The 16,656-nt window shown below is 39.3% G+C and overlaps 1 protein-coding gene across 1 annotated transcript in view; it reads left to right on the top strand.

Moving 5' to 3' along the window:
• The window catches only part of LOC110952640 (protein diaphanous homolog 3-like), a 165,909-nt gene that overhangs the window by 108,817 nt on the left and 40,436 nt on the right, over nucleotides 1-16,656 (top strand). Inside the window, 2 exon segments of the mRNA XM_051944694.1 lie at nucleotides 3,433-3,528; nucleotides 4,125-4,187. Of these exon segments, the coding sequence (XP_051800654.1) occupies nucleotides 3,433-3,528; nucleotides 4,125-4,187 (159 nt within the window).

Raw genomic sequence — 16,656 nt, forward strand, 5'->3', positions numbered from 1 at the left:
TTTTAAATTTAAAAATAGAATATTAGCGATTTTTTTTTTTGTACTGAAAACGGCTGGAATTGACTGCAGCTTAAAGGGTTAATAGAAAAAGGTCCCATGTCTGCATGTAAGTAATATTACAATACAACTTTTACCCAACAATATCTCCTGCCAACCTTTACATGCACAGAGCTGTGCAAACACCTTTCAGCACTGGAATAAAAAAATATAAATTCCACCAAGGAAAGATTTATTGCAGAATTTTTGTATCAGATTGGATTAGGTAATAAACTTAAAAGTATGTGCATTTGAGTGTAAAATAATTATATTTGGGATACTGCACATTCACACCTTGGGAAAGCCAACGGTTTGTATTGGTAAGATATGTCTCCCGCTTATAGTGTCTGCTTTCGGTTCCTTTACGCCAGTTGGCATGGTGATGTTCTGCAGTGTAGTGTTGACTCTAGTCACTGAAATTACAAAAATGGAATTTCAAACCAACGTGTTCTTTAATTTGTGCTTTCCAAAAAAAGAGTCCTGTGTGGAGAGTTAGTCATCCTCCTTTGCTGTGTGTTATTGTTCAATAGGGAATTGGTGGACAAAATAAGAGCAGGAAAAATACACTAAATCAGTGGTAGGACTCAGCAGTCACACTGTGGCCGTATCTCCAGCTTGGCCAACTCATGAAACCACTGAAGTTGTAACAGCGTTTCCAACGCATCAGACTCTTCTACAGGCAAAACTTGAGAAACTTCAGAGTATCTATATAAAAAGTTCAGTTTTACTAAATGTAGAGTCCAAACTTGCATTTGCCAATGGTTTGTCAGTGAATGTGCAAAGAATGAATGAGTGTTCTATGTATAGAACACTCTATGTTCTATGTATATTTAGTGTGTTACAGTGAAACATGCAAGCTATTATAAACTTATGCTGCTTGGCATATTATCTTCTAAAAACAGTATTAGTGTGTAATGTTAATTAATTACATTCAATAACAATAGAAGTAAGTTTGCATGTATTTTATACGTTCATCAATATTTAAATAGAAAAACCGCTGGAATTGAAAACAGCAGGAAAAAATAATTATGTCAAATGGCTTTAAATCAATAGCCGCACCAGTTGCACTGAACTAGAGGCCATGTCTGCTTGCTGAAATGTGAGTGCACATGTCAAACCTGCACTAGCATGTGGTATGACTGCATTTGCAAAAAGTACTCATGGATGGAAAGATTTTTACAAAACTTTTTTTTAATTAAATTGAGATAAATGCATACAGGGTTTTCTCTACACTGCAGTTTTTGGCACATACTTCATTTTGTATTCTTGTTAAAATTCACTGTACCACAGCACTAGTATGAAGTGTATAAACCTACAGCATACAGCAGGTATGAATGAGTGAAATATTGCTTCAATACAAAATGTTGTAAAATGCAATAACCTCTCAGTAATTGCATTAGTTAGAATTTGACAAGGAGAGTCATTTTATGCACAATCAAAACCAATGCTATCGAAAGAATATATTGAAAATACAGACTCCAAAATAAAAACTGAATACTTCTTACCTATGAACACCAGGACTTTCTCAGTTTCTGACCTATGTGCTGTGTCTACATTACACATACCTGCATCATGGCTTCAGATTCACAAGAATTCCCAATGGAACTGAAAAAAATGTCAGACCTGACAATAATGGTAATGACAGAGGAACAACGGGGGCAAACAAAAAAAATCTTTCAAAATTTGGGTAAAGTTGAAATCAGGAGATATTTAACAAGACATAGCACCATGAATCAGAGCTACACTACTTTGCCAAAATTCCTGAAGAGTTTCTAAAGAAGAGGAAAAAAAAAGAAAACTAATATGTGGTCAAGGATGTCACGTTGAATCGAGTCGAAGAGCTTTGGGGTATTTCAAAGAGAAATATAAACAACACAACCCCTCAAGCAAAGAATGCTGAAATGAAATATCTGATTGAACATTTCTGCAGAAATTTGGTGTTCTCCATTCTGTAGAGGATTGAGTTGGACATCAAAAATTGAGATGGACAAAAAGTTTTGAAAAAAGTAAAGATAAGAATCTCAGGTGTACAGGCTTGTTAAACTGAATTCTTGCTGAGGGTCTGTATTATTAATATGAATGCCCTATCGTTTAAATTAGAAGTAATGCAAATATGGTAAATCATGTACATTGTCATGTCTGAGTCAGTTAAAACATTTTACCTACGTGACAGAATTCTCAGTTCGTTCCATTTTCCATCTTTGGTCTGATTTTACCTCCTTTCAAACTTATTTCATGAAGGAGGTGATTTGATTTCCTAACCAATCACAAGAGGCCAACATATAAATCGAATGTAATTTAAAGTGTTCTTCTTCCTTCATCTTCTTTATTTTTCCATCTTCCTTCTTTTTCCTTCTTCTTGGCTTTATCTTCTTCCTTTTTCGTCTCCTTTCTTTCTTTTTCCTTCTTCTTCATCTTCTGTTGTCGTCCTTCCTTGATAAAACTTAGCGATGGTTCAACACCATCGGTCCCGCCCATGGCACTGATTGCTAACTTTTAATCCTTCTGCAGCTCTCACTGAAGCGATTGTTTTTTCAGTCGAGAAGCCGCTGTTTCATGTCACAACGCTAGACGGGTCCATCCACTTGACTGAGTGGATGAATTCAAAGATCCGGACCCAGGCAACACAAGAAGCACCGAAAAGAAAACACCCACGCACACATATTCACATTTGTATGGAAACCACTGTACAAACTTTTTTTGACACAGTGTATCGTTTCCTAACGTTCCCATATAGTTTGCCTGCTGCCTGTTTTTCCTTCCATCCACTGGAGGTTGTTTTTGCTGCATATTGCTGGCCAGGTCTATCATTTTACCTCAGGTGTCAGGGCCAGGTTTTCAGCTCTGCCAACACAAGGCATGATTTAAATGTCATATCTGCAAACTGTTTCCCTTTGTACTGTATATCTTTTAGTTCCTTTGCTTCTACAAAGCAAAGCTTTGCCTGACTCAAGAGTACTGAAACCTGAGGAACACCATGTTTTCAGGTTTGAGCGTTCTGTTCCCCCTTGACAGTGTACTGTGCATCCCTGCATTTGTGACATACTCTATTACATGCTGTCCTTCATGTTTTTGTAAACTGCAATACTATTTATGACTAAATCACACACAGCTGCAAACATCAGGGTGTGCATTTGCATGGTGGGTTGTATACAAAAGCCTGCTGAGTTGTGCATGACTGGATTTGCTTGAAACTACTTCAGATTTAACATTTTGTGGGCATGTGACTTCACAGTAGGGCAGCAGGAAAGAATATAGACTCTACATGTGGTGCAGTATGGACTCCAATTTGCTGCAATGTGTAAAAGTTTGTACTATAAGAGACTACACTTTATATGATTTTGTTCCTTTACCTCCTACTTCTTCTAACATCCCCTTGTTCTTTGGGTTTTTCAGAGAATGATGAGACAGGCGTGATGGATAGTTTGCTGGAAGCTCTACAGTCAGGAGCTGCATTCAGAGACCGCAGGAAGAGAGTGCCAAGACCCAGAGGTGAGGCTCATATTACACTGTTAAGCACACACATAAAACCTAGTACCCATAATGTCGAGGAAATCTGTAGACAGTGTTCTAGTTCCAATCAGATGTTTAAAAACTATAATGAATTCTGCTTCTAACCTGCTAATTTGATGTATTTTTTTTCTTGTTTTGTTTTTAAAAGTCGAGAAAATTGAATGCATCCTTAGGTTCTTATGCTCTGGCTCAGTACACTTCCATTCTCAATCACTTGCAGAGTACACTGATCTGTTGTTTGTACACATGCTTGCTAGCAGCACAATACCAGAGAATCCCCAGCTTGACAACATTACTACAACTGTTTGATGTTTGGATCTTTTTGCTGGCAGCCTTAAATCCATATATCCAGGAATTTAAAACTTGAAAGAACAAACACATGTGGTGAATCCAAGATTGAATTTGTACATGTTTTGAATTGATTTTCTGTTAAACATTATGGACAATTGACAGCCGAACACTGAAACACTGCATTGCCTGTTAATGAACTTTACTTCACAGCCGTACTTCAGCGGGTGATTGCCTCCTCATCATCTTTCTGTTATTGCATTATTTGTCCACTGCCCTCCTTGCAGATAACCAGCAGCAGACAATCAGTCCCGGCTCCTTCCGCCAGGTTCTCAGGCCTGTTAACTATGGTAAAGAAAGATATAAAAACCCACACAGCTAAAGCCTCAAGCATGCTCAGCTTTGCCTTTTTTTTTTGCTGTTTGAAATCAGTCTGAAACAACTGTTGCATGTCTTATAATGAAAATTCCACTTGACAGTTCATATGTCCTGCCTTTTTCCTTGTGCCCAGTGACCTTTTCAGTTGTCCCTTTGCCTTTTTGTGACCTTGTGCGCTCTGTCTGAAAGTGTGAAAGACCATTGGTGAAACAGTTCGAGGCAGTGCAGTGTGCAGATGCTGAGAGGAGCAAGGTTGAGATTCTTTGAAAGTAGTGTGTGGGCTGCTCTGGTGGCTCAGTTTAATAAAGTTCCTAAATTGTTCAGCTACTGCAGCGTGTCGAGCTCAACCCTGTGCTTTTAAATATAGTTGGGAACTTTTCATTTCTTTAAATCTTAGTGAGAAACAGTTTTTGTTTCGTTTTTTTTCACTGACCTATGTGGTGTATGCTTTTGAAGTGAGGGGAGGCACCAAGATCAAACATACAGATTAAATAATATGGCGCAAACTGGATATAAACCACTTTGTAAAACCACTTTAGGTGCTCAGTGCTCGTCACCGTCATTCAGAAAGTTCAGACTATTATTCGAATGTAAAAGGGCTGTGACTTCCTGGGAGTGCAGCTCGGATGAGATGCTGATTATGCCAAATTGAATTGTCCTATATTATTCATAGTTGTGAAAAGATATTGTGCTTTTAGCTGTTATGAAAATAAACAACAGCTTTCTTTTGTCAAAGGTTTTCTACAATCATTACTGAAGCACTTAAAAAATTATGCTGTAACCCTATTACCTCTTATTACTTGTAATTGGAATCCCAGTGGGCTGGGTGCAGGCACACATGAATAAAATTATTCACGCTCAATCCACCCACATCATTGATGGCAATGATAAAGGGCCTTGGTCTGTTGTTCTGCTACGGCTTATCTGAAATTAGATTGGAAAGGGACGAGGGGGAGGGATATATATAGGGTGGGAGGAAAGAGACAGATAGATGTGGCTGCAACAGAAGAGATCGAGAGAAATGGTGTGAGGAAGAAAGATCGAGCCAGTTCGTAAGGGTGCAACTCAGGAATAATGTGGGAGAGGAAAAAAAGGGATCAGATGCTGTTTGTCTGTGTGTGTGTGAGAATGTGTTTGTGAAAGGAAGTCGGTAACTATAAGACAGAATAAGCCAAACTTATGCTGCATTAACAGGGGATCGGGTAGGAAAAAAATACAAGTCTGTACTGTCAATGAGCTGCAGCTCAGCGTCCATGTTGTGAAAACACCCCATGGTGTGTGCTACAGGTAAGAGGGGACTGGGAGGTTGCTGACCCAGCTGCCCCCTGCTGGCAGCTTCAGACATGGCCTTGTTGACTAATAAAGCTCAAGGCTTCATCCTGTCACTGCAGGCATCATACTCACTGCCAGCCTCCCAGAGCAAACACAGCTAATTACTTTTCTCTGCCCATCCCCAGCACCAGCTCAGTCCTCTCAGTGCCCATTCATCTTAATTTCCCCCTCTCTGCCGTCTGCCTCCTAAATAACACTCCTCCTCATTTCCCTACCATCCCATATCCCTGCTGTCTTCTTCTATACTCTCACGGCCAGGCAGTGGCCCTCCCCATACGTAATTGCCTGTTATTGGTATGGAGTCTCTCCGCTGCTCCAAGCCTTACCCTATCTCTCCCATTTTGCTTCTCTCCTTTACTCCTACAGCGGTCCAGGACTTAATTGCCCTGGGTTTAGTCGCCGGAGTAAGTGAAACCCACAGGATACTCTCTGTTTAGTTGGGAGGTGATGAAGTTTCGTCTGCGGCACAAGTACTTAAACAGCTGCTTTCACTTTCACACCACCCTTCCACCTCCTTTTTTCCCACTGTTTTAAATACCCTTTAATAATTGATCTCAGGGGTGTTGCTGCACTCCAGTGGAGCAGCAAAGAGAATTAAAACAGAAACATCTGCGCTAGAAGATACTGTAATTAGTGGTGAAGGGGAGAGATTTGAATGGTCAATCTGAACATGCATGGTGCCATTAAGTTTTTACACTAAGGGAGTCTCAAATGTACCAGTGTTGTCTGTACCAAACAAATCAGATGGCCGATAAAGTGCTCCCCATCAGACTGTGATGAGACTGTGGAGTAGTTTGATTACGGCTATAGTGCTTTGTAGCCATGATGAGTGTGATTGCCATGCAATCGAAAATAGGATTAGAAGATGCCTTGCAGTCTTCTCCGCTGTTTGCTGCACACAAAGGGATGCACATTGTTCTCTCACATCTTTTTTTCTCGTTCCCCTTCCTCCCTGTTCTGAGTTAGGGTCCTGGCCTGAGTTTCATGCATTTTTCCCGGCTTGTTCTGTCTCTCATCTTCTCTCCTCTCCTACCCCTAAATTGGCTCAGCACACTTTAACATGAGCCAGCAGCTAAGGTGTTTAGCTTGGTATGCAGTCTCCTTCTGCACACATATACACACACACACACACCTATAAAAGTACACAAACACACCCGCAGACTTTAGGGGATGAAGGTAAGCAGGCTTTGCGGTGGCTGTGGTCTGGGTTAGGATAAGGCTGTGGGGCTCTGGGGCTCCTCAACACTCTAAATTGGATTGGGCTCCACAGAATGATAGATCGATGATGGTTAGCCACACAGGTGTAAGATACTTATTGAATCTATAAAGCAGCCATAGCTTTTTAACTGTGTCCTTCTGAAAACATCTCTCCAGGCACTGTCTGGTCATTTCAGCCTTCTTTGCAAGATCTCATCACAGCCTTGCTGACTCCCCAGCTGGTGTGTGCGTGTACATGTTGTGGAGAATCAAACAGCTACGCTTTTCTTTTTCTTTTTTTTACTGTTCTGTTCGACAGAAGAGGAGGAGCCTTCAAGTGTCGAACACAGCACAAGCCAGAGGTGCATTAAGAGCGTATGTGCATGCTGTAATGCCCTTGTCTTGGATTAATCCATTATGGAGAGTGTATGGGGGGGATGGGATCCATGATAGAGTAAATGTCTCTGTCGTTAGGAGCAATTACTTCAGATATCTTTAGTAACACCTGACCTAACAATTATCATGTGTGATATAGCTCTGAACTAGAGCTTGAAATTGATGTAAAGGTCACTTCACGAAGTCAGTGAACCCCTTTACCAAATGGAGACAGGAGTTATTTTTTCTTACTTGCAGTTGGAAGCATTAATGTCTTCACCCTAAAAGCAAGCCTCTAGTTATTGGAGATCTTGTGTGCTATGTATTTGCTGAGTCAACTTTATGACCCTTTTTGCGGAATTTATGTTTCTGTATGTAACGTTGGATCCGTGGTTCACGCAGGCTGCTATTCAGCGCAGACTTTAAGTGGCTAGGGTATAGGTGCGAATGGTAGTAGAAGATGACTAATAGGCTTAATTTGAGACTAAACCCACGGTGTCTTTCAAAGGTTGTGTAGCAGAAAATCATTAAGACGAACCTGGGAAGAGTGCAAAGTTTAAATGAAAGTCAAAAAAGTAGGATTAGAAAAAAGAAACTTTACTTCCTCACATCTTTGTGTTTTCTGTGTACTCATATGTGAGACATTTATGAAAAACTAGCAGTGAGATTCAGTCTCTGTAGCTTCCTGAGGCTGGGATACTCCAGTGGAATCTGGCGTTAGATGCCTGCCTTTTTGATTGTGCCTCTCGTAGACTGATAGACTGTGATATGTGAATTCTACTGCAGGCTAACCGTATCCTGCAGACAGCGTATGTGCTTTTTCATTCCTCTTTCACATTTCTGTCTCTTCATATCAGTGTCAATTACATGAGAAAGCTTCCCAGTCCTCCAAAGTTCCTCAGTGTACTCTTTACTTTTTGACTTTGTTTTTCCTTCACTTTATCTCCTCCCCTGCTTTCCTGCTTTCTCCCAGACATGACATAAGCAAAAAGAAGGGGTTATTAAATCATTTCAGTAAGCTCAAGACAAAAAGAGGAGCACAGACGCTGTCCTCCCAAGATCTATTTCAATTGATGCAACACGTCATTGTTTCAAAAGTGTAACTGTAGAAGTTGCTGATTTATCTGCATTTGGTCATAATATATCATCCACACATCACATAGACCCTGTGCGCTTTTCATTAAAGTGACAGATTATCTCCAAGGAGCTTCTGCTTCCGAGCTGCGTGTTCACTCTCCCATTTCCACACGTACATACTCATGCATACATGCATCAAAATTGCCAGCTTAAACCCTGTGTTTTAATCATGTGCACGCAGAAGGTTAAAGACCATCCTGGGGTCGAGGCATTAGCTTTGTCTAAGGCTTGGACAGGTGTATTGTTCTCTGTATTCATGTCTACAGTCATCTGGCCACTTGGAGTCAAAGTGTCTCTCTCATTGCCACACTTGATTGGGGGTTTAGCTGTTTAACTGTTCTTGTAGACAAAGGTATATCCAGATGGGAAAATGTACCTTGACCTGCCTTTGTCTGTCTGTCTGAAGTGCTGCAGTTAGTGTGTGTGTATGTGCACGTACTTGAGCCTACACACACATGCATTGAACAGATGGAACAGGAGGGCACCTTAACAAAGTGGCTGGTGTAATTAGGTCTAGCCTGTGCAGTGAGACTTGTGGAATAGTAATTGAGGGTTGTAGAGAGCAGTGAGGGAAAGATTTTTTTTCACCTTTATTCAAGTTTTTTTTGTTAAGAACAGTGCTCTCTTTTGCTGGAATCCCCTCCTGCATGCTTGCACAGTTGGACTCAGTGACACATGGAAACTGCCCATTATAATACAGCCTGATCTGCTGGCCACTTGTCTTCTCCTGTTGAGCTCACGGGGATTAATATTCTTTTTTTATTCTATTGGCCTGACATGAGTTTTCTCGTAACTTGCCATCTTGAGGCAGGTGTCTATCTCAGGACAAGTGAGTGCCATTTATTTGTAAAGACCACGTGCCCCATGTGTAATACAGACAGTAATTAAGATTATGGTTTTCCTCGTGGCATGTCATACTCGATATGATCATGCTGCTGTTTACTTCTTGAGTTGCCTTGAAGGCAAGGACATAAGTAATGGGAAAAAAGGTTTTTAATGGCTCCCACTTGAGTTGTTGTTATAGAATATTGCCTTCTTAATATTCAGAGGTATTTCTCAATGAAACATGTGGAATTTTAATGCACACACATCAAGTTGTGCTACAACCAGGGTTTAAGTTGTTCGGGGCTGCCCGAGGCTCAGGCTTGGCACGTTCATGTCTTCAAGGTCATGAGGAGAGACACAACTTCACTACATTTATCTTCAACAATTTTCACGATTCTTGGTCTTAAGATTTCAGACAATGACTAAAGTCTTTTTGTACTCATTCCATTATGTCTAATAACTGTAGAGTAATTGCAGCTGTGGAGTACATAAAATTTTGCAACTTGCAAATAGCAGATGTTTCTCTGGGTTCTGCTCTGTACTGTCAGTGAATGTCCTGAAAATCCACCTTGCATATCAGCTTCTTTTACATCTTACAGATTGGTGTCTTCCATCAAACATTCTGCTTAACCAATGCACGTCAATTTTTACCTTTTAACTAGACATACTGTAGTTCTAGTTTAGATAAGCCATTTACTTTCAGTTAGCTGGAAAACTGAAGTTCATATTAGCCTGTTGTGCTGTGTTGTGAGGTTATCACAACAACTGAAATTACACAATGAATAGTTACATCAAGTTTGTCTAAGCATTTTCTAGCTATAACATGATTAATGCCTGTTGTTATTCTGAATTAATTCCATTTTATTGTATTTTTTTTAATCACTAAAAGCTTTCTTATTAATATTATCTCCTCCTTTTGTAGTATTCTAATACCCCCATCCCTGTGTTTGATATGGATGCATAGGACAATGTATTTACAGGAAGGTTTTAATGTCATCAGCTGCTCCTTTTGCACATTGCCACATTCAGAGCAGAAGGTTGTCAGGCCTTGTTATAGTTTATGTACAATCTGTCTGTTCGTACAGCTCCTTTTTAACATCTATAAATAGTTTTTGATTTAGATTTAGGCCTTTGTATGTAGAAACATTTTGCCTGTCACTGTTACTGATGTGCAACCATGGCAACCCTCAGCCCTCCATATTACAAATCCCAATTTAACCCCAGGTTAATACTAATAATGACTGCTTAAGCCTGTGCTAATATGGTAAACTTAAAGCACCTCTAGCAAATTTACTTAAATTCATCAAATTGTAATCTCTGTTATCCCTGCCCTGTCCAGAATGTAAGACGGTGAGAAAGTGAAATAGTCTGCTGTATATTCTCTCGGCTGGTTGGAGAAGTCGGTGTAAAGGATGAGAGCAGACTGGACACACATTCACGCACACACACAGACACCAAACTCCACTGTTCCCACTCGTTCCTAAATAGAAAACAGATGATAACGAACACCTCTGCACTCTGCTCCATGTCTGTCTGCTGTACATCCCACATTTTTAGCCAAGTCCTAAGCCGATCAGGCTCCTCAGATATCCACTTTTAGCTGGATTATGAGGAAGCTGGGCTGTAATAGAGGCTGTGAATCGTGAAATAGAAAGTGGTGTTCAGCATGTCGAGCCAAGGACCCTAATCAGCCCATCCACACCAGCTCAGGCCCTAAACAGCAGGTGAAGCTGCTAATGTGGGATTGTTATTCAGGCGGCTGCTGAGATCCTCTCCATCTTTTCTTTTCACATGCATACTGTGTCATGTTCCGACTTACTTGATACACACCTTATGTGCAAGAGACAGAAACAGAGAACCCAATGCATACAAGTTTGAAGATTTTCTGACATTTAAATTTTATATGAGCCTAAGTGCCATGTTGTTGTTCTTTCAAATCTTAGATGTGCCATTGTTTATTTTCCTGTATCTCTTTACTTCTCTTCTTCTTTGTCTCTTCTTTGCTACATCCCTTTTTCTCATGGACCTGTTATTTACATTGATTGAGACTGGCCTCTTACATAGTGCTGTAGTTAATAATGCAGTGAGAAATTAAGTCATTTTCACCATGGCTTTGTGCTAATTAAATTTTACAGCAGCCTTATCGCCCCAGCCACACACATTCCTGGTCCTCCCACATTTACCAGTGCCAGCAGCCATATCACATGGCCGTCAGGGAGAGAAAGAGCTAGGGAGATGATTATATGAACTTATGTTGTTATGGGAGGGAAATTAGCGCTATCTTCCATTCATATCTTATGTCCTCCACAAAGAGAAATGCTCGAGTTCTGTCTCTGTGATAACACCTTTGATAGAGTAGCATTAAAAGTACTGTAGATTTTTTTTTCTCACAAATCTCATAGAATCTACCTCTATGTTGTCGAACATTTGTCTCATTCCTTTATTTGTTTGTCTTTTTTAGCACTTTGGCTCTCTGCTTTTGTGCTTCAAGCTAAGATTTGTAACTGGTCACACTGCGGACCTTGGCAGAAAGAAGTACATCTCTGTTTGCTTCTGTTGTGGTTGTTGCCGCTAAGCTGTCTCGACTCAAAGGGAGAGACAAGAACTTAGGTAGGAGTGATGAAAGGGGATAATATCTTATTTAAAATTCCACTCACCTTCCTGCTATAACCAATCTGCAAACAGTCCCATATCCAGGTATCAGTCTCTGGTGCACCATGCTCATTCAGAAATAGGAAGAGATACCAAGGCTCCCGCTGCAGATGAGTCCCAGGACCACTTAAGTCTGTGGTGATAAAATGATCACATTCTTCCAAACTGTCTCATCTCTCTGTCGCTCTCTCTTTGGCAGACATTTCTGCTGCCACTCCACCTGCTATGTGTCTCCTCACTGATCCAGAAGCTCTAAGTGCAGCGACAGGAGTTTCCATGCCGACAGAGCGGGAAGGCCAGCCCTCAGGCAGCGAGATCTGTTTGATGCTGGATTCCCTTTAGAGAGTGGGATTTGCGCTTTGCTGATCTGCTCTTATACCATCCTTTTATGTCCATACACTCACTCATTCTCACATTTGACTGTATACAGCCACATGCATACACTTGAGCACGCACACACACACACACGCCTTTGTAGACACTCAGCCTTGAGGCACAGGGCCATGTATGTGTCTCTGGCCTCTGGGCTAAAGAGCTTCATTAGTCTGGCATTAGCTTTGATTAGCATCCTCAGGGGTACAAATTAGCAAACAAGCTCAAGTGGTCCTGTGAAGAAATACTCTCTGTGGGACTTTCTGCAGATGTATGAACACTTCAGAAGCATGTGATTTTCCCTGCCATTGAGGAGATGACAGTTTTACCTTAAGTCAAGTTTTGCTTTAGTCTTTTCAGTGAGAATACTCTCCAAGTGGGTAAGAGAAAACTGCAGAATTGTGTTTAAAGGATGGCAACACCAAGAACATACTGTAATGAAACATTATTTGTACTTCAATAACATTAACACATGCGGAAATTTAATTTTTCTGTGTATATGAAGAAACAGTAATATTCCAGCAGCTGGGACACAGAAAAATACTGCAAAATAAGTGAAAATTACCAAAAGACAAAATGAAATTCAGTTTGTAGCCTTAATTTTACATGAGATCGTGTGAATCAGTTTCTTTTAAATGTTTAATGAAGGATATTTGCATGTTTAATAACAAACTAAATTAGATATAAATATGGTTAATCACTACAGAACAGTGCCTTTATTATGTTATATGTTTTATTATTTTTAAGGAATTTCATGTTGTAAACAAAAATCTTATAAAAAATTTAAAAAAATTCAAAACGAGTAATTGCAAGAATCTACTGTGAATTTTAGACTACATCAAGTTTAATATGAATTTTTACGCTTAAATTTATGTTCAGTGATGAGAATTTCCATCTCATAAATGACTGGATTTACCTACATTAAATTATCCATCCATGTGTAAAAATAATATTCAGACCACAGGTGTTCAGCATTTGATCTTTATCTTGTAGAAAATGTCAAAATACTTTAAATAGTAGCAAATTACAAGAAACTACTTTTAAGTTTAACTGACATCAAGCACAATATGAGCTTTTACATGTGACTTTACATTAAAATCTTACACATTAAACAGATATTTAACATTAAGAAATATATTGACTTTATAAATGATTAAATTTAATTTTCAGAAACTGTCTAAAAAGCGCTTGAAAACCAGGTATTTTTGATGAGACAGTGTGATTACTGTACTCTGCGTACCATAAAGCTACGAGGATTCTGTCCAATTAGCAATGGTTGGAAGTCAGTAACCACCATGGAAGTCTCTGTCACGGTGGCCTGTTGCTTGCTAAACCCCCACAGTGCTCTTAGCTACACAAACCTTGAAAACCACCTCTCCTAGCCACACCAAACAATTGAAACACAACACAGCTGAACCAGCAATTGCAAATCTTCCCATTTAACAATTTGGACTTGAAAATTAGCATTCCCATGAATCAGTGAAGCTTCTTGTTGTCCAGGTGACGCCTCTTTGGTTCAATACAGTGTCAAACAGCAAACGAACCGCAGTCTTCCACAGTGTATATCCTGTGATGTTATCAGTCTCGTCACCTCAGTTTGATATCAAAATCCCCCCATTAGTCCAGCGGCTGTAGTAACTATCAATTTTTAATTAAAAAAACTGTATTTTGACAGTTTACTGGCTTGCTGATGCACACTGATGAAAACACATTCATTCAACAAGCTGGTATTGAAAACTTCTGTAACTTATTACAAACAAATTGAACTCAAGAACCAATACCTTTATCAAATTAATTATATGCAAATTGTAAATAATTTTAGAAATATCTTTGCATTATTAAACTTAAATTTAACGCTTGTTAAAAAATGCACTATTTGGGAAATTCCTATGAATTTAAAAAATTCTTTTAATGTAGAAAAGAAAGCAATTTTCTTCCAAAAGGGAAAAAAAGGAATTTATGCTTAGAAGCAGAAGTATACAGCACTAATTGCTTCTTCTGTTTCTACAATGCACAGCAAATCTGGAACGATAAAAACACAAAATCAGTTCAAATACGGTGTGTGCTTTTACAGTGTGCATTGCTGTGCCTGTTACTGTACCATGTGCATCTGGATGGGAATGAATTAATTCACTGCCCTAGCAAAGGCAATAATGTGTGGAGACGTTGCTTGTGCTTGTGCATGTGCATTGTCCGAGAGGGTTTTTCATTCAGGTGAAAATTCCTAGAGCTGCTGCCTGCTCTATAATAACCATACTTGACATTTCTCTCTCCTCCAGCCTGTGGAGACTAGCAGATGCTTTCCATTCCAGTTGAACCCATTAAGTCTTTCTCTTCTCTACTGCATCCACTGGCCTGTCCTTTGGCAGGGCCCTTCTGAATGTCAAAACTCACTGTTTAGCATCACAATAAAGCAGATACGGGGCAGAGGAGTAAAGGAAAGGAAACGGCTACTGGCTAGCAAAGGGCACAGACAAAAAGATTGTTTAAAAAAAAAAAAAAAAAGGTCTGCCATTGCTCGCTCAGTGCTGTAAAGCCAGAGAATTTTTTCATCCTCTGCATTTCTGTTTTTTTTCTTACTGTAATGTAAGTCTCTCCTAATGTCCAGAGTGTTGACTTTTCTTCAACAGGCCATAGAATGTGATGGAAACTTTTGGTTTCTTCATACTTGTAATAAACTCATTATGACATCTTTTGTGATGCATGATAGAAATAGACTCTAATTTTAGCTTTGCTACAGGGGTTTTGGCATTAGATTTTTTTTAAGGAAGAAGATTTTTTAATTTCTTCCAGACCCAGTGGTTCACAGGTTGACTGACTGTCAGATCTCTCTGCAGTGCTGAACTTACTGATTGTCACATTCACATGACAAGTAGGGAACAGCAGATGACAGCCACATAATCTCACACATTTCAATTTAGTTTCGTGAAAGTTTGATGCCCCCGTTGTTGTAATCATAAGTTCCCTGACCTTTCTTCAGGTTCCACTTTCTTTGATTCCGTTAAATGCGTCTCTCCAAACTTCACAGAGGTTGTTTTCCAACCAGTGTTACTAATGAAGTAAAAATTGTATGGGACAGTATAACACATTTAGCAAATAGTCCATGTTAAGCACCCTTAATTAGCCACATTAGAGAATAGCGGGGATAGGAAGATTTAACAACAAATTCAAGAGGAGCAACTGATTGACAGAATATAATGAATAATTTAGAAATTCATATAATAATCTTTGTAAAATGAAATGATAGAATAATTGATGACTTTAAATCTTAATGCAAGTTTTGATTAAATAGAACGCACAATAATCATGCCCAGTAGACTTGATGATTGTTTTGGTTTTCAGGCCGTGACGTCTGTGGCTGGTCTTGATTTGTGTACAAACCTGATTATTTTTCTAAACGGGGAGGTAATTAGCCTGGCTAGTTTGAATGGTAATTACAGTGTCAACCAAAGAGGAAAGAGACTGTCTAAATGTATTTCACAGATAGTTCTGTTTTTGTCCACACAGGCTGGCACCCGCAGATACTCACACTCATGCACACACATTCTATTCAACGTTGCAGGGACATCTCTCGCCAAATAGAATTATTTATCACATTTGTTGTGACATAACCTCACAATTGCTAGCTAAAAAAAAAAAAAAAGATAATAATAGTTGCTCGTTTGGCTCTCCAGGATAATATTTTCTGGGAACACTTTGAGTTGTTGCTTGTAATATTGTGTCCAACATTGTTATACACGCAGACGGGTTCTCCTAAATGCTGCTGAAGCCATGACTTTTTTCTTTTTTTTGCAAAGCAAAAACAACATGCATATGTGACTATTTTTCACTCAAATCTTGCCTTATGTCCCTTCTGTTTCATTTTGTCGTTGTATCCTTTTCCTTCAAGCCTCCCTATAATATACATGTAAGCAGATAATTTTATTGACGTATTTGTTGATGACTATAACTTCTCTCATGGAAAAGCGTACAGCATAAGCAGATAATGTATGAAAGCACAGTCAGATATACATGTAAACATGTAAGATACGACTCCTTATGAGAAGTTAGAAATCTTGCCAAACACTGCACATTATCCCCTTACCGCTCAGTGGAAATTCTGCTGCTGTATTTTGAATGTCTCAGGCATATTTCTGCATCAAATTATACGTCATTCGAAATCACAAAGCCTCACAATTCGAATGGTGTAAACCATTTTAAGGTATGAATACTAAAGCAGCAGCAGCAGCATTGGTTTCTTACTTTGTGATAAGAGTGCTGACATAGAAAAACGGTAATTTCTTACATTTTCTGTCTTCTACAGGAACACATGCTGGCTGAGCCACTGCGTGCTGCACATTGTTTTTAACCTGAGAGTTCAACAAAGACAATGCTGCTGAATTTTTAAGAGTACAGGGTTAATAAACACTTAAAAATCCTTTGTCTCTGTATACCCAACACTAATTATTTCCATGGTTTGGCTATAGGCCTTCATAGACAAAAGTCTGGAACATTTTATTTCTTACATTTGAAAGCAATAATAGTCAGAGATCATTATTTGAACGCTTCAGT

Source organism: Acanthochromis polyacanthus, chromosome 2 (genome assembly GCF_021347895.1).
Source record: "Acanthochromis polyacanthus isolate Apoly-LR-REF ecotype Palm Island chromosome 2, KAUST_Apoly_ChrSc, whole genome shotgun sequence".
In the NCBI taxonomy this organism is placed as follows: Eukaryota; Metazoa; Chordata; class Actinopteri; family Pomacentridae; genus Acanthochromis; species Acanthochromis polyacanthus.